Source organism: Sorex araneus, chromosome 8 (assembly GCF_027595985.1).
Source record: "Sorex araneus isolate mSorAra2 chromosome 8, mSorAra2.pri, whole genome shotgun sequence".
Taxonomy (NCBI): domain Eukaryota; kingdom Metazoa; phylum Chordata; class Mammalia; order Eulipotyphla; family Soricidae; genus Sorex; species Sorex araneus.
Genome location: NC_073309.1, coordinates 5,993,281 through 6,020,569, shown reverse-complemented (window position 1 = coordinate 6,020,569; position 27,289 = coordinate 5,993,281). Strand labels below are relative to the sequence as shown.

The following is a 27,289-nucleotide window of genomic DNA, read 5'->3' as shown; positions in this document are numbered from 1 at the left end:
GGGAATTGAACCAGGATCAGCTGCTTAAACATTTGGAAAAGCTATAAGTGCATTTATGAATGATTTTTACTTGGGTGATAGGATTTCTAAAGAGAAATGATTTAAATATGAATATTATTTATTGAGCTTATCTTAAGGGCTACATTCTATCTATGGCAAATAAATTTTCCATTTAGAGGACTAATTAAAAATTTGCTTACAGGGTCTGGAGCAATAGAGCAATAGTACAGCAGGTAGGGTGCTTGCCTTGCATGTGGCTGATCCAGGTTCTAACTATTATACCACATACGATCCCCTGAGACCACCAGCAGTGTTCCCTGAACACAGAGATGGGAGTAAGCCCTGAACACCGCCATGTGTTCCCCAAATCAAAAACAAAAATTTGATCCTCCAATAATTTTCACATGAAATAATTGTTTCCCCTTCACTACACTAAAATTAAAATTTAGCAAATTTAGGGATGACTATATGGGGTTCAGGGACACCAGGCATCAAACCCAGATAGGCCATGTGCAAGGCAATCAATGTACCTGCTGTATTATCTCTCTGCCCCAGGACTCAAATTTTTTATGGAGGAATAGTTCTGAGATTTATACCATGAAATCTCCTTGTACATAACCATCTTCTTCTTTTTTTAAAGTTTATTATTTTTTATTAGTGAATCACTGAGAGGGTAAAGTTACAGATTTACACATTTTCATGCTTCTGTTTCCGTCATACAATGTTTGAGAACCCATCCCTCCACCAGTGCCCATTCTCCACCACCGAATAACCCAGTATCCCTCACACACCCCAATCATACACCCCTGCCCCCCCCTCTGTGGCAGGGCATTCCCTTTTATTCTCTCTCTCCTTTTGGGTATTGTGGTTTGCAATAGGGTTATTGAGTGGCCATTGTGTTCAATCTATAGTCTGCTTTCAGCACGCATTTCCCTTCCTGAGCAGGTCCTCCAACCACATTATACTTGGTGGTTCCTTCTCTATCTGAGCTGCCTTTTCCCCCAGCATGTGAGGCTGGCTTTCAAGCCATGGAGCCAACATCCTGGTACTTATTTCTACTATTCTTGGGTGTTTTTTTATATTCCACAGATGAGTGCAATCTTTCTATGTCTATCTCTCTCTTTCTGACTCATTTCACTTAGCATGATACTTTCCACGTTGATCTACTTATATACAAAGTTCATGACTTCATCTTTTCTAACAGCTGCATAGTATTCCATTGTATAGGTGTACCAAAGTTTCTTTAACCAGTCATCTGTTCTAGGGCACTCAGTTTTTTTTCCAGATTTTGGCTATTATAAACAGTGCTGTGATGAAAATATAAGTGCAGAAAACATCACCATCTTCTAAGTCATTCAAAGGACACAACTCATTTTAAAGATAAAGAAACAGAGGGCTTTATTATAAACTTATAAAATTAAATATTACACATATATTTTGACGTTTCTTTAGAATCCATGGTTTTGTTTTATTCAACAGTTTTACTCAGAATTAATATCACTTAGAGAAGCAAGTGAGAACACATAATAGGCTATTAATAAATTAATTTTTCCCATAAAATAAAATGAAAGTTTGACAAAGACACAAGTACCTTGCCATTTTTTCAGAGGGCAAGGGGAGTGCGGTAGAATCTTTCCTCTGATGATACAAACGGCCACCCCTCTGGGCCAAACCAAGTCAATGGAGACAATATCCCAAACATGATTTCTCTGAGCTTCCAGAACACATGATTTCAATTAGGATGGGAGCAGAGGGCGCTCGGAATTGAACAGACCACGGTTTGGTGTGGTATGCTGGACTGGTAAGTCCCTGTTTAAATGGTGATTTTTTTAAATAGTAAAATTGAGCTACAATCATCAAAGAAATTAAGGACAAAGGTAGAATGATAGAAATATGCCCTTTATAGCCACATCTCAAAAAAAAAAATCACAGGGGAATCAGTCTTGTCTGTTACTTTGGTTTTGGCAAAAGAGTATTCTTTCTTTCTTTTTTAACCCATTGCCAACAGTTTTAAGCTCATTAGTGCCTACCAGCTGCCAGCTGCAGAAGACAAAAAAAAATACCATTGGAGAGATTATAAAATACGAGTGTTCACTGAAGGGCCTGTGATTAATACCAACAGAGCCTGGAAATGGATGCTTTTTTCTGTTGCCATGGTGACTCTTTTTTCCTGTGAACCAAATACTCGGGCATATTAAAACATGTTGGCTGGTAGGAAGAAAAAAAAAAAAGCCAACCCACAACCGGCCTCTAATTTTTCAGGCAGCTCAGATAATACGCAGAGAGTGTTTAAAGGATCTTCTCTCCTTCAAAAAACGCTGTTAGTTTGCTCGTCGTAGCCCTTCCCCGGGAATGAGCCTCTGTCTCACCAGTTCTGCGGCCCCGTGAGGCGATGCTCAGCTCCCCTGAGCCCGGTTCGGCTAGCACCAAAAGTCATGAGGCCGACCTCCCGGGGCGGGCAGAGTGCCTCACTTGGACGTGAGTTTGGCGGTGGTGTGTTCAGTGTTTCAAGGCAACGGCGAGGTCCAGGAGCTCCATGGGACACTTTTTCAAGTTGTGAATTTTTGTCTTGCAGACTCTAAGCAGGCTATACTTTAAACAAAATAATAATAATAATAATAACAATAATAAAAACCCACACACGCACACTAAATACACATAACTTGTGGAGCTTGCTAGTCCAGCAGCAAGCCTGATTTTGGAGCACCATGGATTTGGCTTTGCGTGTGAAGTTCAGCTTTGGGGTGCCTGCGCTCCCGGCCACGCCGTGGGCTTCCGGGAACCAGCGAGGGGTTCCACCTCGGACAGCTCCGAGGCCCAGTCGACGGCCACCCTCGCAGACCCTGACGTCTCTGCCACGGAACCCGCTGGCACCCAAAGTGGCCGGGGTCCCAAAGTGACTTTCCTATTTGCCCACGTGAAACGCCGAGGGGGTCCTGTGCAACTCGGCGCTTCTCTCTGTGGAGCAGTGCAACATCGAAGTGGTTTTGTCTGTGTGTTTCCATCCGTCCGATTTGTCATCGCGGTGCCAGGTTCAAGTGCTTCAGAGTACCATGTGCTTCGGGGCGCTGGCGAGGTCTGGAAGCGCCACCTCAAAGCCGACAGCTGCTCCCCTGTGGGTGGGTGCGCAGCCCCCCGAAAGGCAGCGCCGGCTGGATCTCCGGAGGTGGTAGCAGGACGCTGGCCTCCCAGTACTGGGTGGGGGGGAGCCTGGGGTGGCGGCGGCAGCGGTGGGGGGAGGGGCGGGGGCTCAGCTCTTGCGAGTGCATGACTTACAGCACTGCTTGCCGTAAAACTTGTGGTTGCAGACGCCGTGCTGGGGAACTAGAGGGCACCAGCTGAAGAAATCAACACAGGACGGGTCCTCTGAAATGAGAAAGTTACGTCGAGTGTTTGGGATAAGGCTTCAAGCCTCCAGGACAAAGGCCTTAGGGCCCCCGCCCTGGATCTATGAGGGTGCTGGAATACGGGGGGAGACGGTGAGTAACAGTGAAGGGTTAGGGGCTGAGAGAGATGGGGGGATAAAGGATCACAGCCAGCCAGAGGTGACGCGATCCTCTCCAGAGCGCCTGCGAGTTGCCATTTTGCCTTCCAGAAAGTCCCCCCTCCCCGGCCCCCTAACCATCGCCCTGCTACACCATGAGTTCTGGCTCTCCCTAAAAGACCTGGGTGAGAGGCCGTGACTCTGGATTTCGAGCAGTTCCTAGAAGGTAAGGAGCCAGGGGCTTCATCTATTCAGGACGAGGGACCCTTGGACCTGAGCACCAGCCGCCCGCTTCTGGGTGGGATACAGCCAGTCTCCCAGGCGCCTGACCCCGGGGGAAGCCGGCCCTTCAAGGTAACCGTGACTGGCTGGTCTATGAGCCAGGCCGTTATGACTGGGCAGGCTAAGCAGAGAGACTTAGCCTTTGCGAAAGTCCAGAGTGGGTGGAGCAGCCTCCCAGATGGAGTCTAGCTATGGAGGGCTGAGAGGAGACCTCGCGATGTCCCGGGACTAACAGAGCCCCCTGCCCCAAGTTTTGTTTCTCCTCCAGCGGCGTCGTGAGACAGGTTGCAGGTATGTAGGAACCCGCCGAGATAGGAGATCTGGCTCCAAGCACACGGTGGAGGCAATTCCCTGGTCTGGTGCACGGCCCAGATAAGGCGAGGAAATAAGGATGCCCAGGGCCCGGAACCAAGCTTACGGGAGTAGATAACAACTCAGAGACGCGACATGATATGGACACAGGAGAGCGAGTGAGCCTGAGTCACCACAGGTTGCAAAATGTGGGGGTCACAGGTGGGGGCAGCGATGGGACCATCTTGGCAAGGACGCAGCCGGGCAGAAAACCTCGGCCGGTATGAGATGGAAGTGATTCTGCAGCCCAGGGAAACAGGATGGGCTGAAGAAAGAGGTTCCGGATGCTTGTCAGATCGCTTTAGAATGAGCCAGAGCCGGGAAGGACACCCTCGCTGGCACAGCTCACTGACTGCCCTGCCTTTCCAACAGTGCTCACCGCACAGTTCAGGCCTGCCTTGAACTCGTGTGTGGCCGAGCTCCAGGCGTGGACATACCCGCTCTCACAGACTCTGCCAGCTGGGGCTCCACCACGGAACTGGGAGTTCTTCTGGGCAAATCTTGTTTGCTTTTGCACTGCCCTCAGTCCCAGTAGCAGAACCTCTGGGGCAAGACCCCTGGTGGCAATTTTCTCGCAGGTATTCATTTCCCCGTTAGGCAGTTTACCAGAATGGACTTGCCAAGAGTACCACGTGCCCCTCCCTTCCCAAGTCGGAATTCCTGGGAATGCAACCCTACTGTAGGACACAGTCTCCTCGGCACGCCCAGGCCAACAGGACGGGTAGTTCGTGTCGGATTGCCCTCATTCGTGTCTGCACACCTCTAGGGGGCGCTGCTCTGCTCACCTTGATGTAGGTGTGAGTGAAGCCCTGGGGAGCTGTCCAGGGAGCAGCAATGCAAGGGCACAATTTGGTGGGTTTCCCGGGCAGTTACCTCGTTTTCCGGGCGCCGGGCAGAAGTTGGTATTACAAGCTCGCAGCACGGGGGGCTTTTTCCCGAGTGGGCAACCCAAGGAAGGCTGGTCGTGATGGACACAGTGGACCGATCTCGTCTGGACACCCCCTCCACAGGTGACCGTGCACTGCAGGAGAGGAAACGGGTGCGTGTCATGACATGGCGAGAACCCCCTGCTTCAGGCCATCACTGAGGTGCTCGCCTGGTGTGGGCGACCGAATGGGAACTGTATGGCCGGAGTGTGGCCTCACAGCTCAGGGACTCCACAGAGAGCTTCCAGAAGCTGCCATGGGAATGCAAATCAGATACAGATGCGAGGAGATAAGGGATGGAGAGGGTCCGGCCCAGTATGCAGACAGCCCCACTGCCCGGCCCCAGGCTGGTGAACTGGGAAACTTTCTAGAAGTTAAGCTTTTCACTGTCCTATTTAACAGGGCAACAAAAAGAATATTTCCAAACAGAAGACTAAACAAGAGAACACATATAGGATATGGTGAAAAGAGCATCATTTCCATGGGCGGTTTTGTTTTTTTGTTTTGTTTTATAAGTTGAAAATTACCAATCATCTTTATTTTTCCTATTATATTGCAGATAGGTGAAGGCTATACCTTGGACAAGCCTCACTACTAGGATTTGGGAGGAAGAGTATCTTGGAGTTAAAACAGTGGGATTTTTGGAATTTTTCCCACATCCTCCTCATACTGTTTAAAGCAGGAATTAGCCACCTGTTAGGCCTTTGGGAGCTGATTGGTCATGTGAATTCACTCTGCCTTTGTCGAGCTGAAACAGTCACTGACTATGAATGGGCAGGCTGAGTGCTAATAAAACTTTATTTATAAAAGACTTGGTGGAGGGCTGGAGTAATAGTACAGCGGGTAGGGCATTTGCCTTGCACGCGGCCAACCCGGGTTCGATTCCCAGCATCCCATATGGTCCTCTGAGCACCGCCAGGGGTGATTCCTGAGTGCAGAGCCAGGAGTAACCCCTGTATATTGCCAGGTGTGACCCATAAAGCAAATAAATAAATAAATACAAAAATAAATAGAACAACTGGTGGGGAGCAGATTTGGCCTTTGTTAGCTAGTCTAACTACAGCAAGACTCAATTGTCTAGCTCCACTTAATGAGTCAAAGAGGAATAAAACTGCCCAGTTTTAGGCACAGCAGAGAAACTGGAGCCACTCCCTTACCTTTGCCTTTCCTTCACGGTTTCATTCTGTTTGAGCAAAGGGGGTCTGGGAGAAGCCCCAAGTTGGAATGCGTCCAGGGCCAAAGCACAGCTCCTTGTTGGGCCACGCCCAGAGGGCTCAGGGCTTACTCCCGGCTCTGCACTCAGGCATCACTCCTGGTGGTGCTCAGGGGTCCACATGTGGTGCTGGGGATCGAACCCTGGTTGGCTGCGTGCAAGGCCCGTGCCCTCCCGGCTGTATTTTCTCTGCAGCCCCAAGCACAGCTTCTGAGTCCCCAGGACACTGTTCTCCCAGCAGCCCCCGGCCACGGGAGAGCCTTAGAGCTGAGGTCTGGGGTCCGGCATCCTCTCCGCGTTCCTACACAGACACATGGCCCCGAACCAGCGGGACCCGGAGGGGCGGCGGTTCTGAGCTACACAGACTCCAGTGGGAGTTTCCGGCAGATGGCGGGAACATGGACCTTGGCTCCAGGACACAGCCCAGTTCTGTATTCCAGCACCATGTTTAACCATGGCGAGAGATGAAGAAACATGTCCTATTTGGGGGCCCATCCTCTCCGTGTGAAGGTGCCAGGGGAGCCCAGCCGGGACAGCTGGTGAGAGCCCAACCTGCCCTCTTCAGGATCTGGCGCCTTCGCTCAAGCTTGGGTAGTTCCACAGGTGGGCAGCCTCTTCTCAGGGTTCAAAAGGCCCTCGGTGAAGGGGCCAGAGAGATAAGAGCAGGGGGCCGGCTGGAATCTGCCTTACACACGGCTACGGTCAGGGATGATGGCTGATCACAGCACAGGAGTAAGCCCTAGACACAGCTGGTGTGGTGGGAAATGTACACTGGTGAAGGGCACCCAATCATGAACAACCTTGTAACTGTGCAACTCACTGATTCAATATTTTATTTTTTTGCTTTTTGGGTCACACCCAGTGATGCTCAGGGGTTACTCCTGGCTCATGCACTCAGGAATTACTCCTGGCGGGGCTCGGGGGACCATATGGGATGCTGAGAATTGAACCCGGGTCGGCCGCGTGCAAGGCAAACGCTCTACCCGCTGTGCTATTGCTCCAGCCCTCACTGATTCAATATTTAAAAAATTAAAAAAACAAAGATAGACCGGGATGAAATATGTTTGCAATATAAAGCAACAGTCAGGGAAGATTACCTGTCACTACAATTTCAGTATTTCAGTGAAATATTCTCTCTGCTCACAGAACCATCTGACGGCATCTGATCAGGAAAGAGTGCCACCTCTCGCACTCTACAAACCCAGGCGTTTACCAGGAGGCGTCAGCTTCTTTGAATATCCTCAAGTCACACATCAGAGTTTCTGCACATATCAACTGATCATTTTCTAGTATGTCATTCATCCCTCACAAAAGAAAATAATAATAACTAAATAAAAATCTCACTTTAAGGCCGGGGAGCTGGCTCCAGGGCTTGTGCCTCTGCCCGCTGCAGCCCCCCACCCCTGCAGGCTGAGATGAGCCCCCTCAGGCCTTGCTCACCTGTTGCCATGGTGCCGCGTACCACTCCACTGTCGCCCCACCGTACTTTGGTCTGGCGGGACACGGGCCACGGCTGCAGGGCTCCTGCAAGTCCAGGCGCGGTTTCTTCACGTGGCGACACCTGCGCTCCGGGAAGGTCAGCAGCTTGTCCTGCTGGGCCTTCTCGCTGCACCGCATCTCCCTCTTCCTCAGCCCCGGGCCACAGGTGGCAGAGCACTGTGAGGTCAGAGAGGGGCGGTCGGCATGCTGACATCTGGAGCCCAGTTGGCAGGGAAGGACTGACAGCCCTGTGGCACCCAGTGGGGCTGGAGCGTCGGCCACGGGGCACAGTGGCACCAGGGTTCCGCCTCTGCCGGTGGACTGGGGCGGGGGGAGGGCGTGTAGGAGGGAGGTAGGACTGTGCTTGGTGATTCCCCACCTCCACTCAGGGCACCGTCCCTACCTCACTCCAGGAGGACACGGTCCACTGCAGCCGGGTGTTCTTGGGGCACCGTCCGAGGACACAGCCCTCCTGGGAGGCTGGCCGGGGGCTGCCCGCACACAGGCTCTCGGGCAGGCTCCCTGGGGAGGAGGGCCGCTGGCACAGGACCTCTCGTTTCCGTACCCCACGCCCACAGGTCTTGGAGCACTGGGAAAGAAACACAAGGATGCCCCGTGCTGAGCCCTTGTCCACTGTGTAGATGTCCTGTCGTTTCTCCATCCAATCCCCTGTTCCTGGGCACCGGGGCTGTTTCCAGCTTTCAGATATTGTCTGTAGTGCTGCGGCGCGCACAGGCATTTCTGCATGGTGCTCTTGAAACCTCACTGGGGACCACCAAACTTCGGTAGGAAGCCCAGCTCTGGGGCGGGGTGGGAGGATCAGGCAGGCAAGGGAACCAGGATGATGGGGGCAGGGAAATGTGGCCGCCACAGCGGCAGGCTGGGGGCAGAGGGAAACTGGGGACATTGGTGGAGGGTAGTGGATGCTGACAACGGAACTGGTGATCGAACAAGATACATGGGAAACGCAATCATAAATATCCGTGTAACTGCGTGATTCATGGTGATTCAATTTTGAAGAACGCAAAATAGGATAATTTTGTAAAATGCCAGGTGCTTGCCCGTGCCCAGGACCTCCCCCTTTAAAGGCAGTGCTCTTGCTCATGGCGCGCCCCGAAGCCGCTGTAAGCCCTGCGCCCGGGGCTCCTGCAGGAGTGCTCACCTCCATGTTCTGAGCACTCCGCTGCTGTGGTGTTGCCCTCTGTCAGGAGGGTTTTATAAATTTTATTGGATTTGGGGGCCACACTCAAGATAGTTCAGGGACTATCCATGACTCTGGACTCAGGAGCGGCCCCTGGCGGTGCTCAGGGGTCCATGTGGGGCCTGGGAAGGAATCCAGGTTGGCTGCCGTCAAAGTAGGCGCCTTAGTTCCTGTCCAGTCTCTCAGGCCAGCAGGAAGTTTCATTCCCACTAGTAGGAGGGGTGCTCTCTCCCCAGCCCTCCAGCTGGCCGTCTGGGAATGGTGCGAGGCCCATCCACTGGTGAGACCAGGTGTCTCCCCTTGGCCCACGGCACGGTACCTCTGAGCACTTGGCATAGGAGGATCACTCATCCTTCAAAGGGGGAGAGTAACGGCAATTGCCATGAGGGTGTGACCAAGTGTGACATTCATAAGAAAGAGAACGTCCAATTCTTGTTCCCGACATCTGTTGTCTCCAGAATAGGCTTTGTGTGAACTAAGAGTCAATATGCACTTGTCACTTTCTTAAGCTTTGACGGAATTCCATGAAATAAGGGAGCCGGGAATGGTTCTACTTGCAGGTGAGGAACTGTGACATTACCAAGGTTACTTAGGGGACTGTGGGCCCAGGCCGGGGCTTGCCCTCAAAGACAAAAGTCTCGGCAAGCTCAACAATATTCCACCTCCTTAACCAGGGGTCCCCTCCCTGGTCATCACAGTCTTTTTGGAGGGTCATGTGAGTTGGGGGTCATTCCTGCCTTGGCTTGATATGTAAACTTCTGGGCACAGCCCTGGGGCGTGTGGAGGACTGTGTGAGTCCTCACTCTTCACATTTTTAAGAAAAATGGAGCCAGGCTCACAATACGCCACCCCCATGTGCAACATGGTACAACAGCAGCAAGGGACAAACTAGCTTCCCTGTGGCAATAATCTTCTGCTGGTCCCTTGTCCCAGGACCTGACATACTGCCCAGGAAGGCCCTTGTATCCTCCCATTTTGCAGGTGAAACATTTGAGCATCAAAGGGCTGATGTAGCTTGACCAAGATCCAACAGCAGCAGAGATGGTACCTGGGTCTGATGCCAGACAGGGCTCTGAGCCCCTTAACCTACAGAGCTCATTCACGTTCAAAATTTGACCTATTTTTTTTCTCCTACAAAGTTGAAATGTTTAAATTGCTTCCCAAAGGGTCTCCGGAGACAGTCTCTATGGGACAAACAGGGGGATGTAACAAACCTTCACAGTATCAAGAATAAGCTCTCAAAGGGACAAGGGTTTTTGAAACATTATCCCAAGATAGGTTTAGAAACGTGAAATTGTTCTCAACTAAAGTGTGTTATTAGCTCCCCCGTCGCCCACTGCCTTTAGCTATGCCCACCTTATACACTGTCGCCCCAAATAGTTCTCTGAATTCTCCCTTTGCCCGTGAGTAATTTTACAAGCCCCTTAACTGCAAAGAGAGAAACCCAGCTCAAGTCCATTTACTGAGTGGATTTACTCTCACAGACAGGGCTTGTACCTTTATTTAGGCCACAGCTGAGCATTTGCTGACACGATTTCCCCTTCCAGGACCCTGGTGGGCCCTTAAGAGAGAAAGCTGTCACAACAACACCCGTGAAATGTCTTATCGCTGAGGAAGAGGGACCCTTGGAAGCCTTACAGACCAAAGTAGACCCTTTCCCTGTCCTTTGCTGAGGATGTGGTCACACTGCTGACCAACCAGAAAGGATCATCCTCTGGGATGTAAGGCTACATCCTGAAAGGAAAACATGGCAGAAAGGGGGGCACAACTGCCCAGTTTCCTGGTCCAGAAGATGAAGCCAAGCCCACCGCCAATCTGATCAAGCCCCAAACCACCACCGGTCATGGCTGAGCAAGCCAGAGAGTTCTCAGCCTTAATACATTTTGCACCAGGTACTGCTTTGTTTGGGAACCCCCGCTGGGCACTGCTGAGGGGAAAGGCCAGGGGACTCCCAGGGAAGCTGTGACCTGTGACCTGTGGGAATCAAAACTCGAGACTCAACACTTTGCCAGTTACCTGCGACCAGGGCCCCAGGCTCCATGCCGGGGGGCAGGCGTGGGTGTTGCACGTCTGCACCTGAGCGGGCGTGCTCACGGGGCAGAGGGAGTGGACCACGGCCTCCTCCCGCTGGAAGGGCTGCTTCTGCACGCACTGGATCTTCCGGCTCTGCTGGCCTCCAGCACACGACCTGCTGCATTCACTCCACTCACCCGGCTTCCAGCTTGCAGTGGGGAAAAGAAACAAAAAAGGGAATTTCCATCAAGACGAGACTCTGGATCCTGACATGGGAAGCAGTGGCTATAACTGGCTGTCCCCGCTGAGGGCAGCTTTAGGTAACATTACCACGCACAGGGCCGTGACGGACTACATGGCTCTTTAATACAGGTGGAATATAGGTGGAGGTCTCCACACAGCCGGGAGGGGCGGGGGAGAGCGACATGTATTTATTTATTTATTTATTTATTTATTTATTTATTTATTTATTTATACCTTTTGTTGATTTCTCTTTGCCTGTCATTATCTTTCCGGGAAGTGAGACCCAAAATAGAGTGGATGTAGATTCAAGTCTGAACAATCTATACTTACATTATTTTCTCAGAATTCTTAACAGTTCTGTTTTTTTTTTAATTTTATTGAATCACTGTGATATAGTTACAAGCTTTCATGTTTGGGTTACAATCTCACAATAATCAAACACCCATCCCTCCACCAGTGCACATTCCCAACCACCAATATCCCAGGTATACCCCCCTTTTCCCACCCTCCCCCTGCCTCCATGGCCGACAATATTCCCCATACTCTCTCTCTACTTTTGGACATTATGGCTTGCAACACAGACACTGAGAGGGCATCATGTTTGGTCCATTATCTACTTTCAGCATGCATCTCCCATCCCAGCTGGTTCCTCCAGCCATCATTTTCTTAGTGATCCCTTCTCTATTCCATCTGCCTTCTCCCCTTCGCTCGTGAAACATTCTTCTAGCTATGGGGCAATCCTCCTGGCCCTTGTATCTACTGTCATGTGATGTTATTCTATACCTCACAAATGAGTGCAGACTGGTCCAGCCTTTCTGGAAAACAATATGGACAGTCCTTCAAAAACTAGAAATTGAGCTTCCATATGACCCCACAATACCAATTCTGGGAATATATCCCGAGGATGCAAAAAAGCACAGTAGAAATGATATCTGTACCTATATATTCATTGCAGCACTGTTCACAATAGCCAAAATCTGGAAACAACCCGAGTGCCCTAAAACAGACGACTGATTAAAGAAACTTTGGTACATCTACACAATGGAATACTACGCAACTGTTAGGAGAGTTGAAGTCATAAAATTTGCTTATAAATGGATAGACATGGGACTGGAGAGATAGCACAGTGGGTAGGGCGTTTGCCTTGCACGTGGCCGACCCGGGTTCGATTCCCAGCATCCCATATGGTCCCCTGAGCACTGCCAGGAGTAATTCCTGAGTGCAAAGCCAGGAGTAACTCCTGTGCATCACCAGGTGTGACCCAAAAAGCAAAAATAAATAAATAAAAATAAATAGATAGACATGGAGAGTATCATGCCAAGTGAAATAAGTCAGAAAGAGAGGGACAGACATAGAAGGACTGCACTGATTTGTGGAGTATAGAATAACATCACATGAGGGAGGGTGACATTTAACCACCACATATTTCAGGGTGGGGTGCTGGTGGGAATACACCCCTGCCCTCTGCAGCGGAAGACACAGGTGCCATTTGGGAATCTGAGCAATTCATTCATTCAGACATACTGGGGTTTTAAATTTGAGCCAGGATCTCCCCTAGGCTGACTGGGTTGAAAAAAAATAAAACTCAAATAAGGGGATAATTTTTCCATTAAGGCACCTGCAGTCGAGTGAAAAGATGGCTACACAAATAAAGTCAAGTTTTTGGATCACTACAGTGGAAGTTTACAATGTACAACAAGGAGGCTAACAGCTAAGAGAATGTAATAGATCAGTGAGAAGGAAGAGGGTCAACATGCATGTGCACACAGAATATTCAGACATGGTCTCACAGAGAATATTTCTGAAGAGCCACGCCACCCTCCAAGCATGCCCATGTACAGACACGGACTCTTCTGACTAGTCATAAAAGATAATGATGGGTTAGAGATAGAATCCCATGTTCCTTATTCCAAGATTGCCAGACCACTTTTTCTCCACAGCTATCTGAGACTTGGTATATATTTGAATTGAATTAAAGAGACTAATACTTTCAACGGCTACTTTTGATGAGCCAAAGCTCTCTTATCTGAAGGACTCACACACACAGAGATAAAGCAGATATGACTGTCAAACATCTGAATTAGAGCAAAATTCATAAATCCTCACATACACAGATAGAGCAGATATGAATGTCAAAAATCTGAATTAGGGCAAAATGTATAAATCCTCACATATACAGATAGAGCAGATATGACTGTCAAACATCTGAATTAGAACAAAATTCTTAAGCCTTCACATACATAGAGCAGATATGAATGGCAAACATCTGAATTTGAGAAAAATTCTTTTTTTAAAAAAATAATAGTCTCATAACTTTATTTTTTTATTTTTGGGTCACACTAAGTGATGCTCCGAGGACCACATGGGATGCTGGGGATCAAATCTGGGTCGGCCACATGCAAGGCAAACACCTACTGGCTGTAGTATTGCTCCAGCCCCTGGAGCAAAATTCTTAAGTCCTCACGTACTTAGATAGAGCAGATATGACTAGCAAACATCTGAATTAGAGTAAAATTCTTAAGTTTCACTGTGAGAAACGAGACGGTATTAAGACCCAATATGTTTTCTGTTTTATCTTTACATTTCTGTTCTCTTTTCTAGTTCTGTGTTCCACCCCAGGTTTCCACCCACAAACCTAATAGGTAAGAAAGAAAGAGGCTTTTTAGTCTACAGAACTCAGCCCATGAGGGCTGGAACCAAGTCCATTATAAAACATTGCATAATCCACATTAATTAAAGGAAGAGGATCAAATAAATAAAGCCCCGGTAACTATGCAGTCATTTGTAGATTATAAGAAGATGTAAGGCTTTAGGAAACGATCGGTCTCTACCCTCTCCCAGGAAGATGGCATTTTTAAGCTACAAATTCAAGTTTCTTTCTTCCACATCAGAGTTTCTCAGAGGGGGGCTCCTAGCACATTCCAAGAGGCCCTCAGGTGAAGGTTCTGTAAATTGGGGGGTGGACACAGCACTAAGCTAGAAAGGTAACCGGTAGGATTACTGGTTGGGGGTGGAGTGCACAGGAAGGGGACACAGTCAGAAGGGGATCACGGTTGGACAAAGCCAGAGTTTTGGCTGACGCTGACATTGCAAATTGGAGTGATCAAAGTCCCAGCAAGAAGAACGTAGACAGACGTTTTGCACGACAGGTGGTTCCCCAGGTTTACCTGCCACCAGGCGTGTTCCCTGTCACCCCACTCGGGCCCAGACTCTTCGCCACACATTGTACAGAAGACTTCAGTGCCCCGCTCATGGCATTTTCTTCATTTCTCTGCACTATTGCCTTTGCCCTTGGCAGTCTGTCTGGTGGTCTAAGCCCTGTTTCCAGCATCTTCCTAGGGGAGGGAGACCGATCTCTGGGTGGTCCCAGGGTTTAAAGAGAAGCTAGCAACGTGGAAGGACTAAGACAGGAAGTGAGGGAAAGATCCCGACTGACTCCCCATTCCAGCTCTGCACTGGGAGGGCCTGTCCTCCTGGAAAACAGGAACATGTTAGGTCCATGGAGTCAACAGGAAAGTTCTGGGGGCAGTAGGACCTCGATGGTCTTCCTCTGCTTGGGTCTCTACATGGGCCCTTTCTTTGCAGGGAGGACATAAGTGGGATGGGCAGAAAGCTGCAAATCAGAAGACATCAGCTTCCCACTCAAGCATCTGATGATCCCTGAATGTACTGATACAACAGAGACACAAGGCCCATGGAAGGGGTGATCGAACCCAGGAGGAGTCAGGACACCTTCCACTAGGCCAGTAACAACGCTTGCTAATCACATCTCAGACCACGGGGCACTTCTCAGAACCAGCCATTTCTTAGTGGGGGAGGAAAATCTGTGAGAGGAACATCCCCCCTTTCTTCCCTCTAGGATACTCCTGGTTCCAGATTCTGAGAAAAGATGAGGTTGATGGCTGGGCACTTGTAATGGGCGGCCAACTGAAGTCCCAAATGATGCTGATGACAAATGCTTTCTTTGCAAGGAAAAACTGGCCATGGGTATATGAAATGATCATGCGACATAATTGTATCACCACAATGCAAACACTATTTTCTTAAAGATGATCTGAAACACTTGTGAACACAGCATGGCTTTAGAATAAACTCTGTCAATTCCATACACACACACTTGGCAGAAGATAAGTCACAGCAGAAGTGACTCCACTTGGCTGGGAGGGTTATTTAAAATTAGTGTTCAAACAAGAGTGTGGCTAAAGGCAATCCTGAAACAAATTCACTGAGCATCCCACAATGCACCATCGTCAGAAGTGCAGTTACCACTTGGCCTCTCCCGGTTTCGTCTCTGGCTACTGTGTAATTTGCATTTGGGGTTTCGCGGTCTGCACGAAGCATAAATTAAAATAAAAAATTCTTTGGACAATTATATAACAGTGAGCACACAACCACATAGAAATTGAACTAATAGAGGATTCCAATGTTGTTTAAGTATCTGATTTCAATTAGAGAAGAAGGATTTCTATGCAAAAAATATTTGAGACACCTTGATGCCTTTTTTATTCCCATTTGTGTGCAAAGCCAGTCACAGAAATGTCTAAAGCATCCTTTATTCTTGGAGATTTATATTTCAGCCTCCAGGTGAAGATACTTTTGTTCCCTTCTTTGGGAACGGGATATTAAGTGGGGCCATCTTACCTGTCTTGATACCACCTTTCTCCTTTTTTTTTTTTCTTTTTTGGGTCACACCCGGCGATGCACAGAGGTTACTCCTGGCCCTGCACTCAGGAATTACTCCTGGCTATGCTCAGGGAACCATATAGGATGCTGGGATTCGAACCCGGGTTGGCCGCGTGCAAGGCAAACAGCTTCCCTGCTGTGCTATCGCCCCAGCCCCTTGATACCACCTTTAAGCAGAGGCCAGGACAGTGAGTTTGCTTTAAGGACCTCATACCGAAAATCAAGGCGCAGATGTTCAGACATAGCCAGAAAGACACTTCCACAGAACTTACTAGGCAGGACAGGAGAAAGAATTGCAGATTTTAGGTTCAGTAGCCGGCTTGGTTCTGGGATTGCAGAATGAGGAATTGACTGGAATCTTTTGATCTCGCAAGCAAATGGCCTTTATGCTTATGTAACCTAAAAAAAAAAGTCAGAAATTACCAAGAACTGAGTCTATTTCACTCCCCAATTCAGTTGCTGATCAACACACTTCCTTGAGATAAAATCTGCAACTAACCTGAACAAAACCCACCCCCCACAGCCCCCCACCAAGAGAAGAGTTTTTCTATTTGAATATTTTCAACGTGAAGTTTCTTTTAAAGATGGCTGTGGATCCTAGAACCACAGAACGATAAATACCATCTTTTGAAAATGGAGTGACCATAAAGGGGAAACATCCCACAAGCTTTAACTCATGCTGTAAACACAGAAGAAAAATCCAGTGGTGAACGGGGTATGAAAATGGGCAAATTTAGCATTTCTACGCAGCAACCATTTCTTTCCATCAGAGGATTCATGTAGAGAAATGCCAAGTGGCTCTCCCAGGTTCATTCCTCCTGGCTTGCATCCTGGTTGTATGGGAATGAACTTCCTCTGCCTTGCTTGTAAGCTCCAGACATTATTTTATTAATGACTTAATCTGAGATCTCCCCCCAACTCCAATCCGCCCAATAGAAATGCTGCCTTCTTTGGAATTGTCTATGTTTCCATGGTACTTTTCCTTAAGATGTTCTTAAGATTCTGATCTGAGGATGCTAAATGGTATCATTAATACCGCAGCAGTGACTGGATGGATGAGGGTTGCTCTTGAGGTATTTCTCAAAACCACACTGGGAGTTGGGTGCCATGCTAAGGGGCTGCAGGCGAACAGCTGGTGTGTAACAATGGGGTCGCTCACACTCTGAGATGGAGTGAGAAGCTACAGAATTGATGTAAAGGATGTGGAGATCACTACTTCTCAAAGTGGGTGACCATCCCCAATACACACATACCCCACTGAGGTGGAGGGGCTGGAATTTTGGGGGTGAGTAGTCGCCCTGGGTACAATGAGAAGGAGATTTTGTTGATTCATTTAGAGAATGTAGATTTCTCAAGGGGCGCTGAGAGAGACTGTGTTTCTGAAAAGGTGACAGACGAGTAAATATGTTTGGAAATCTCTGGTCTAGATCATGGTTTCTGTTCTGGGAAAAAAAATACAGAATGATACTTGTGGCAATCATCTGGGTAAGTGAAAAATACGTGTTTTTATGCTTGTATAAGGAAACTGAGATGATATCGGCCAGAGAGTTTCAAGCCTTGAACACCCACAGACTAAAGCAAATAGAAATATTTTGTTAACTTCCCAGTCAGAATTCAAAACCACTTTCAATAAGAGTATTTAATATATTTGCTTTTTGGGGGGCCACACCCCGAGGTGCTCTAGCTTGGTGCTCAGGAATCACTCCTGGTGGCACTCGGGGGACCAGATGTGATGCTGGGGATTGAACCTGGATTGCAAGGCAAATGCCCTCCCCACGGTACTATCACTCAGGCCCCTGGGTTTGGTTCGGTTTTTAAGTATTTCCTCCAGTGTGGTAAATCACCCTGAAGACTGAACAGCAGGCCTCACTGGCCAGAAGAGTTCTACACTTTCTGTAGTTTTTCTATCTCTGACCCTGATGCCTCAGTCTGCCTGGTGAGATGATGGACTGAGATGCCCCACCGCCAGCTGCTCTGGTCCCTCAGGGCCACTGGCTTCACAAACCTATGAAGAGACTTTATTTTCCCCGAGGGACGCGTGTGAGCAAGAGCGACTCTCCCACACAGGAACTTGGGTGCGTATACAAAACTCCTGTTGGCCGAGAGATGGTTGCTGTATCACTTCCTCGCTAGGGTCAACATCCGGGATTTTAAAGCTTAAGCTGGTTTACTCTGGTCTCAATCCCGCCCTGATATGGCCTCCGGGTGGGAGGTGGAGTAGGGGGGTGTTGTCACCCCAGGAAAGTCAGGATGGAGAGAAACCTCGAGCTGGAAGGGGAACCAGGCAGACATTAGCACATAGCCTTCTGTTTATAAGTAAATCTAAACATGTTTTCGATTTCCCCCTCTAAGTTTCAGACATCGAACCTCTGAGTCCCGACGGTGGTGGAGTTTTCTAAGAATCGGTTCCTTTCTACATAGGAAAAGCCACAAGGAACACAATAATATTTGCTTTTCACAGAGACACTGCCCACAGAAGACAGCTCTTTCTGCTGCTTATTTAAACCATACCATGGGGCAAAGTGTGCAATGTGGTACAATGTGTGTGTGTATGTGTTTGTGTGTAGAAACCAGAGCATGGAGAAAATAGTCTCTGTGTGTGTGTGTGTGTGTGTGTGTGTGTGTGTGTAGAAACCAGAGAATAATCTCTCTCTCTTTTTTTTTTGTGTGTGTGTAAACCAGACCATGGAAAGAATCCAAGCATGTATGTGTATAAACCATATAATGGGGGAGAATCTTCTGTGTGTGTGTGTATGTGTGTGTGTGTGAACCAAATCATGGGTAGAATCTGCAGTGGTATGTGTGTGTGTGTGTGTGTGTGTGAACCAAATCATGGGTAGAATCTGCAGTGGTGTGTGTGTGTGTGTGTGTGTGTGAACCAAATCATGGGTAGAATCTGCAGTGGTGTGTGTGTGTGTGTGTGTGTGTGTGTGTGAACCAAATCATGGGTAGAATCTGCAGTGGTGTGTGTGTGTGTGTGTGTGTGTGTGTACCAAATCATGGGTAGAATCTGCAGTGGTGTGTGTGTGTGTATGTGTGTGTGTGTGAACCAAATCATGGGTAGAATCTGCAGTGGTGTGTGTGTGTGTGTGTGTGTGTGAACCAAATCATGGGTAGAATCTGCAGTGGTGTGTGTGTGTGTGTGTGTGTGTGTGTGAACCAAATCATGGGTAGAATCTGCAGTGGTGTGTGTGTGTGTGTGTGTGTGTGTGTGTGTGTGTGTGTGTGAACCAAATCATGGGTAGAATCTGCAGTGGTGTGTGTGAACCAAATTACCATTTGGGGAAAACCTACAGTGTGTGAGAACCAAATCATATAATGGGGAAGATCTGCACTTGTGTGCATGTATGTGTGTGTGTGTGTGTGTGTGTGTGTGTGTGTGTGTGTGTGAACCAAACCACATCCCGGGGAGCATCTGCAGCACGTGTGCCCACGCACTGTGTGTGACCCGGCGAGGAGGGCGAGGGGACTACCTCCTCCGCAGGAGACAGAGCAGTCGGCCCGCGAGGTGCGCCACGAGTGCACGTGTTTCTCCGAGGTGGGTGGGGTTCCATTGGCGACCTTGGGGAGCGCGTATTTCCAGGCTATCCCCGGGTTTTTGCCTTGCATCAGAATCTGCCCGGGTAAGACACAAATCAGAGAGCAAGACAACAGGTCAGATGCCGCCTTCCAGAACCCTTGCGGGCACTTAGAGATGTTTAAGGGACCGTCTGGCTTTAAGCTGGGCTCACACCTTTGCCCCCATGTTTTCCATGGCTGAGTGTCTCTGTCCATATCAGTGAAATTCAGGTCGGTGCTCCCCAGCATGGGAGCTCCAGCCCCGCCCCGCTCCCACCCCAGGGCTCGCTGAATGATCCAGGGGGCAGCGGTGCCCGTGGTTACAACTTGTGGGGGCGGGGTGTTTTTCATTCATTCACTTAAAGAAGGTTCACAGAATGATTATTTTCCTGAATGGGGAGAAGTAGGTCAAATAAGTTTGGGGACCCTCTAGAAGAGGAAAAGGCTCTTCTATTTATGGGGGAGCAGGCGCGGCGGGGTGGGGAATGGACACACCCAACAGTGCTCCAGGGCTATTCCTGCCTCTGTGCTCAGGAGTGGTGCTTGGGGGAACCATATGCCGTGCCAGGGCACCAAACTGGCCATCAAACGAGGCAAATACCAGCCCAAGAGTGTTTTAATGAGTACTCAGTCTTCACCCCTAACTATAAGCCAAGCTTGGCGCATGTGCCTAACTGACAGTATTTGAAACGGCATCCCCCTACGAGCATCGATGATTTCACCTGAATCAAGACATAATCCTGGGAGCCAGCAGCAGGGGCCGCAGGAGACCCTCCAGAAGCTTTCTCACACACCACTCAGATTTTCCTATCATCCAGTTGAAACTCCGAGTATGCAGTTTCCAAAGAGAACGCATCCTCGGTAGAAAAGATGTGAATCAGGATCCAAAGGAAGGTTTTGGTAGCAGATGTAGGGATAAGGATTGCCCTTGAAAGAACAGGGACTCAGGAGAAGGCGGAGGCTCCAGGACTGAACGACAAAACTCGGATCCATCATTTACTGGCATGTCCCAGGTGCCCTGCGGGGCCATTTCCATGAATTATCTCTTAATATCCCCCCTAATGACTCTCTAATGGAGCTGCCTGCGTTTTTCATTGAGAAAATATAAAACCAGAGAAGAAAGAACTTGCGCAAGATTGCACAGGTGACTAGCAGATGAGCTTAAAATAGAATTTAGGACCTCCAACAAAATGTTTGTTTTGGGTTCTGGCAAACAGTATTTGCCTTTCTGGCTGATGTCTTTTTTTCCTTCCCCGCTTAAAGATTCCTCTGTTTTTCTTTTTTCTTTTCAAGCTCAAAGCGTGAATATAAATATCTGGTTCTCTCCCACCCTAGGAGTCTAGTGGATTTTTTTTTACCACCAAAACTGGGCAGAAGTGAAGGATATTTTCAGTTTAAAATAAGCACCCTTCACTCTCTGTCTGGTGGGATCTCCCTAATTTAATGTTGGGGTGTGGCAATTATTCAATTTGGGGACCTCCAGCTTTCCCCTAAATTCCTTAGGACCCCACCACAGAAATTTTGCTTAAAATGGCTTTGGGAATATGTGGGTTTTCTCTCCAGATACTATGGGATGGCTATAGAGCAAAATAAACCCTGGGGTCTCCCAGAAACAACCAAAATGTTAACAGAAAGGCTGCATCATCCTCATGGCCCACTTGACGTGGGCAGTCCCGTGGCATGGAAAAGACTCCATAGTTTCCAGTGAAAACCTTTCAAAAATTGAGGCCTCATATTTCTCCTGGGTCTTAACATCTTATTTTGCCTTTGCTTTCCTTATTAAAACATCTCCAATCATGACTTTAGGTTTCTCATTTTTACTGCCGAGTCCCGTTACTCTTCTTGGAATCACATGTCAACGACAATTAGTTCCTACATTTTGAGTAAGCAACATGTTTTGCTTGTGTGGGATTTTTCTGCTGAGTTTTTTTTTTCTTTTTTTTTTTTTTTTTTTTGCTTTTTGGGTCAGTCCTGGCTCTTCCCTCAGGAATTAGCCCTGGCGGTGCTCAGAGGACCATATGGGATGCTGGGAATCAAACCCTGGTGGGCCGTGTGCAAGGCAAACACCCTACCTGCTGTGCTATCACTCCAGCCCCCTCTATTGAGATTTTCCTTCAGAGGAAGCAATCATGCTTTACGAAAGGAGTTAGATGCACCCTCATACCACACACAGGTGCTAATCCTTACGCTGGCCATGAGTTCAACCTAATTTCCTCCCCTTTGGCGGAGAGCAGGCATATTGTCAACGCGATGCATTAGATGGCACTTTTGGTGCCAAGGTGAGAGGAGACCTAGAGAGGAGAAAAATAATGCATATAACTGCAAGGCTAAAAGACTCCTGAAGGGTGTAAAGTTAGAGCGTGCCATGGCCTGACAGGAAGACAATGAGCCAATTGCCCGCACAAGTAAGGGTGCAAGGCATGAGGGGTGGGGCAGAAATCCCTGCCTCTGTCTTCCGAGGGCCACTCTCTTGGCACCATGCAAAGGAGACCTTAAATTCAAGTGCCTTTAAGAAAACAGATCCTGAATGCAAAGGTCAAAACCTCCCAAGTAAAAAAATGTAACAGGAGTTCTTGTTTCGGGGGCTCCCAGGACTTATGTTCTGGAGATTTGAGCAGCTTAACCAATTTTCAACGGGCATTTAAAATATATTCTTTCACTTTTACAGCCAGTTTGGAGAACCAAAGCCATACATGGTATGTGGTTTTCCTGTAAGACATTTTAAAATGCTGTTTCTGAACAGCAGGGAGGCACTGGGCAGGGGAGGGGGGAGAGTTTGAAGATCAAAGTGTTATCCAATAAAAAACCAACAACAACACACAAACAAACATTGAAGGGGCTGGAGAGGCTGGAGAGATAGTACACAGGTAGGGCGCTTGCCTTGCATGTGGCCGACCCACGTTTGATCCTCATTGTTCCACATGGTTCCCTACACCTGCCAGGAGTGATCCCTGAGAGCAGAGCCAGGGGTAAACCCTGAACAATGTAGGGTGTGCCCCCACAATCAAACAAACTAAGAAAAATACCCCCAAATAAACAAGACCATGGGGAGGTCAAGGTTCCCCCATGTCTGCAGGAAGTTTCTTCATTAGCATGTGTCTGCACTGACAGTGCTGACTCATCAGTCCTGTGTCCCTGATTCCCTTGAACCAACATCTCTCTGAGTCGCCTTTAACTCCAAACACTACTCCCACATCCATCCCCCTCCTCCGTGCTCCTTCTCTAGCAAGTGTCCCTCTAAACTGGGTGTTCAAGCATGCCTTGTCATGCCCAGTAGTTGAGCGTTCCATCTTACTCCACCAGCCTGGGCACAGGGTTCACTTCCTTCCTGATTTCCTTTACCAACACCCAGCTTAGCTCTTCTCCTGCCCCACCCACCTTCATGCCGAGTCTCTGTGGCTGAATCCTGCCGATGTCCTGATTAGTCAAAGTGACCTTCTGCCTCTTGACTTTCCCTGGCCCTCTAGGCCTGGCCCCGCTAGGCGAGCTCCTGTGCTCCCGTGGCTTTAAGAGTAACCCACATGGGAAGGGGATCCTGTCTCCATGTTTTTCAATACAACTTCCTGCAAGGGAGACTTAATCGAATCCTACTGTTCTATGTGGGCACCATATAGAACATATCTGACTGAAGATCAGCACGTTACAGTGAATTGAAATTGGAACTGGACCCTGGGTGCAGAGTGGACAGTAGCCTTGGGGCTGGATGGTCCAAGGGGGAAGCCCTACACTCGTTATCTTCCTGTTTCACTCTCCAGCTGCCTGCTGGGACTCTAAGAAGTCAAAGGCTGAACTCAGGATTTTCCTTCCCCTCTCTCAAAAGGTTGATCTCACAGCGTGGCAACTCAATGTCCTGGTAGGAATGTAAGTGGGCGAAAACGATATGGGGACTCCTCTTAAAAAAAACGGAAATTCCCTATGATCCAATCATTGCACTCCTAGGCGCTAATCTGATGAATACAGAAGCACCAACTCACAAGGACATTATGCCTCTTTCTGTCCCTTGTGGCATTATTCACAACGACCAAGACACGGAGTCTATCTAAATGCCTATCCCCAGATAACTGGATAAAGAAACTGTGGTAGACAGACTCAGAGGAATACTACTTTGCCGTTGAAACGGTGAAACTGTGACTTTGGGAAATTGTGGGGACAAAAGGGATAGACCATGAACAGCAAAGACAATTCCCAGATGGCTTCTCTCAGAACCTAAATGAAGGAAAGAAAATGAACTTTCAGGAAGCAACAAAACTAACTCGCACTTGGTGAAAACTGTGGAGATTATGAGAGGAAAGAAAGAGGGCAGGTGATGGCATTGGAGGAGTGGGTTGGGAGCATCTTTGTTGGAGGTGGGAAAGGAGAGACCTTAACACTTAACACATACAGAGGCATTAATGACACCCTGAAATCCATTGTCTTGTATCCCAATGACGAACCAATGTATAAAGGGAGAGAAAATGAAAGGAAACGGCAATTCAGAGCTGGAAGTAGTCTGCCTGCCCCCTGGATCACACCCCACACCTCCTCAGTCAGAAAAACGTGCTGGCCTTCAAGGTCTCTGACCCGATCCTGTTGTACTTTGTCTATCGTGCCAGCTGCTTGCCTGGGCTAAACTCTCATCACCCTCGGGGGACAAGCAAATGCCACGTGCCCTGGTGTAGGGATGGGACTGGCTTACAGGTAGTGACAGAGTGATGGGGGCTATGAAATAAGCACAGGAAGAAGGACGCCTTGCAGCACCTGACCTCCTAAGCGTGGCTGGTGTGGATCTGGGGGGCATGGGGGGGGCTGGAGGGGGGAGCCCTTGCACTGAGCCCAGCTCAATTGGCTGAGTATAGCCAGGAGTGATCCCTGGGCTGTCTGAACCCAGCTTAGGAGGTTAAACCAAAGTGCCATAGACTGATACAGGAAACGGCAGCAGCAGAAAGAATCACGCGAGATTTGGCGAGAGCCCAAAGCAGCACGTGGCGAATGGTCAGAGCCCTGGAGTCAGGACCTGACAAGAGAGAATTCAAGTTGACTTTGAGGATTTCTATTTGCCCCCAAGGGACAAACGCAACTGAGCTCCCCTCCCCACTCCCCTCATCAACGAGAATATGTGAAGAGTCTCTGAAAAGTAGGATTTTTGAGCTTAAAGTAAAAACAGCCCTGAACAGAATGTTTACTAGCATGAAAGCAACTAATCCATCTCCTATTATCAAGATCATAAGAAGTTTACTGATCCAGTCAAAGCCAGAGGAGAAATACCTCACCGGTCCACCATAAAAGCTCACAGGATTATGCAAGTTCGAATTACTAACTCATAAAATACATAGTAGCTGGGAATTGTTGTATTACTAATAGTCTTGCAGCCAAAGGCATACAGAATCATATTGTTTATGTTTTGTTTGTTAAACATGTTAATGCATTCAATGAACACTAATTAGAGTCTCCACTTTAAAAAAAAAACAAATGACTCAAGGTTTGACTATAAAATCTACACAGCTATAAATTCACATGCAGAGCTCTACATGTCACAGTGCAGACTGAAAGACAGTGTTTGTATAAACCAGCAGAAAGCTGACTTAGGGATTTATTTTAACATTAGCTCATAAAGGCCTCTAAAGATAGTAATTATTCAAACAAATAGACACCAAGACCAAATATATAAAAGATAAGCATTTGCCAATGACAACATCTTATTTGCTTTTCAATGATAAGTAAGGTATTCTCTGACTCCTTCTTTATCTTGTATTGAGGAGAAAAGTGACCAAGAACAGAATACTCAGCGGGAATCCCATCTCTTACTATATGACGTTTGCAAATAGTCCTTTGGAAACATTCTGTCTGCCTGGCTCAGACACTCTCTCTGGGCCCTTTCTTTCCTTGTTCTTAAAAATAAAGGTCTAGTTCTTTTTTTTTAATCCCACAAATGAGTGCAATAATTCTATTGTATGTATGTCCCTCTCCTCTGACTAATTTCACTCATTTGTGGGATATGAAAATATAAACCCAAAGGACAGTAGAAACAAGGGCCAGGAGGATTGGTTCCCAGTTGGAAGCCTGCCTCAAGTGGTGGGAGAGAGAAGGCAGTTGGGATAGAGAAGGGACCACTATGACAAAGATAGTTGAAAATGATCACTGTGAATAAAACCTGCATGCTGAAAATATCTGTGTTGCAACCCACAGTTTGCAGGAGAAAGAAGAGAGAGAGAGGGGAGAGAGAGAAGAGAGAAGACAAAAGAGAGAAGAGAGAGAGAGAGAGAGAGAGAGAGAGAGAGAGAGAGAGAGCCTGCCATAGAGGCAGCCAGGAGGGAAACTGGGAATATTGGTGGTGGGAAGTGTGCACTGGCCGAAGGATGGGTGTTAGATCATCGTATGATTGACACCCAACATTTATAGCTTTGTAACTGTGTATCTCACAGTGATTCAAAAAATAATTCCCAAGACTGTAATTTGTGGGGCATAATACAAAATGAATATGCATGGTGCATGGACCCTTGCTTGAAACAAAATAAAGTTCAAGAGGTGTGACCCAGTCTTACAGCCACCAAGCTCTGGGCTGCTCTGTGGACCCCTGGGGAAAGCCGGCCTCAGAACCAGGCTTTCTTTCCCGGAGCGTGGCTGTAGAACACGATGGTGAAACACCCCAAATTCGAAATTAGCCGGCAGTTTGGCAATGACTTCACCGGCTCTTTGGAGCCGGAGATGCTGGCCCCAGAGTGGACAGACTTGTTTAGACTAAACTTGATCTCACAGCGTGGCAACTCAATGTCCTGGCAGGAATGTAAGTGGGACCATGACCTTTAATGTCACCACTGTCTGTCCAGCTTGCAGCTGGTCAGCAGCCTTGTCAGGGAGTGTGCTGTGAGCCGGTCACTACCTCGTCTGTTTCCGACTGCCAGAGGAACACCCGTGGAATAGCACCTAGCAGGACCACACAACTCCCATCACTCACTACCTGAGAACATTCTCCAGAGCCTCCTTCCGGGCCCGGGGAGAGCTATCTGCACCCAGTAGGGCTGCAGTCTCGCCCTCACTCCTGCCACCCCATGCTGCACAGCAGGCTGTGTGGCCGGGCTGTGAAACGCACAGATTTGGAAAGACCGCCAGCGATTCCGTCTACTTAACTGGATTTAGTCCAGAGGATTTTCCAGCCAACTGGCATTGGGTCTCTAATTTACAGCTGGCAGGCAACCTCCTTAAGTGCTTGCAGGTCCTCGGCTGAACTGTTTAATGTCTACCTTTAACACACCAACCACCTGCTTTCAAACACGACACTCGGCAGCTTTGACCGCAGGGTGCAGAGTTATAAAATTTACAGCTTCTTAACTTGGAAAACCACAGATGTGGAGCGGGACTCTACCAACTGTCCTTAGCGGCATGTGTGTGTGTGTGTGGGGGGGGGGTTGTTCTGTTTCCACTGGGAACACCACGATTACACGGAGCACAGAGAAACTAAGCTTGGGTAACTAGCTCGCCTGCTGCTGCAGCCTTAAAGTGTGTGTGTGTGTTTGTGTGTGTGTGTGTGTGTGTGTGTGTGTAGGTGTGTGTAGGTGTGGGAGGTGAGAGGGGCTTCCAAGCAGTGCTCAGGGGGTTCCAGGTCTCCCAGCGGTTTTAGGCTAACCAGGCCTGCATTTCATGCAAGGATCTGAGGATGGGGTCCTCCAGAGCTGCTCCAGTGCTGGGGATAACTGAGGCCATCCTGGCAGGCAGGGGAGCCCTGGGGCTGCACCCAGCAACATTCTGGGGATTGTGTGATGCTGGGAATCAAACCCAGGTGAGGTGCCCGCTCGCCATGTACCCTAACCACTATTCTATCTCTCCTTTTTTATTTTTATTTTTTGAATCACCGTGAGAACAGTTACAAAGCTTTCCAG

General features: G+C 48.4%; 1 protein-coding gene across 3 annotated transcripts in view; it reads right to left on the bottom strand.

Moving 5' to 3' along the window:
- Positions 1-1,379: 1,379 nt before the first annotated feature.
- The window catches only part of ADAMTS18 (ADAM metallopeptidase with thrombospondin type 1 motif 18), a 141,321-nt gene continuing 115,411 nt past the window's right edge, over positions 1,380-27,289 (bottom strand). For all 3 annotated transcript variants that reach the window (XM_055145562.1, XM_055145564.1, XM_055145565.1), the window contains 7 exons: positions 19,349-19,490; positions 16,148-16,274; positions 10,953-11,157; positions 8,139-8,324; positions 7,697-7,912; positions 4,991-5,138; positions 1,380-3,366 (listed from right to left, as the gene is read on the bottom strand). In XM_055145562.1, coding sequence (XP_055001537.1) covers positions 3,251-3,366; positions 4,991-5,138; positions 7,697-7,912; positions 8,139-8,324; positions 10,953-11,157; positions 16,148-16,274; positions 19,349-19,490 — 1,140 coding nt within the window. In that variant the 3' untranslated portion in view covers positions 1,380-3,250. The remainder of the gene's footprint in view (positions 3,367-4,990; positions 5,139-7,696; positions 7,913-8,138; positions 8,325-10,952; positions 11,158-16,147; positions 16,275-19,348; positions 19,491-27,289) is intronic.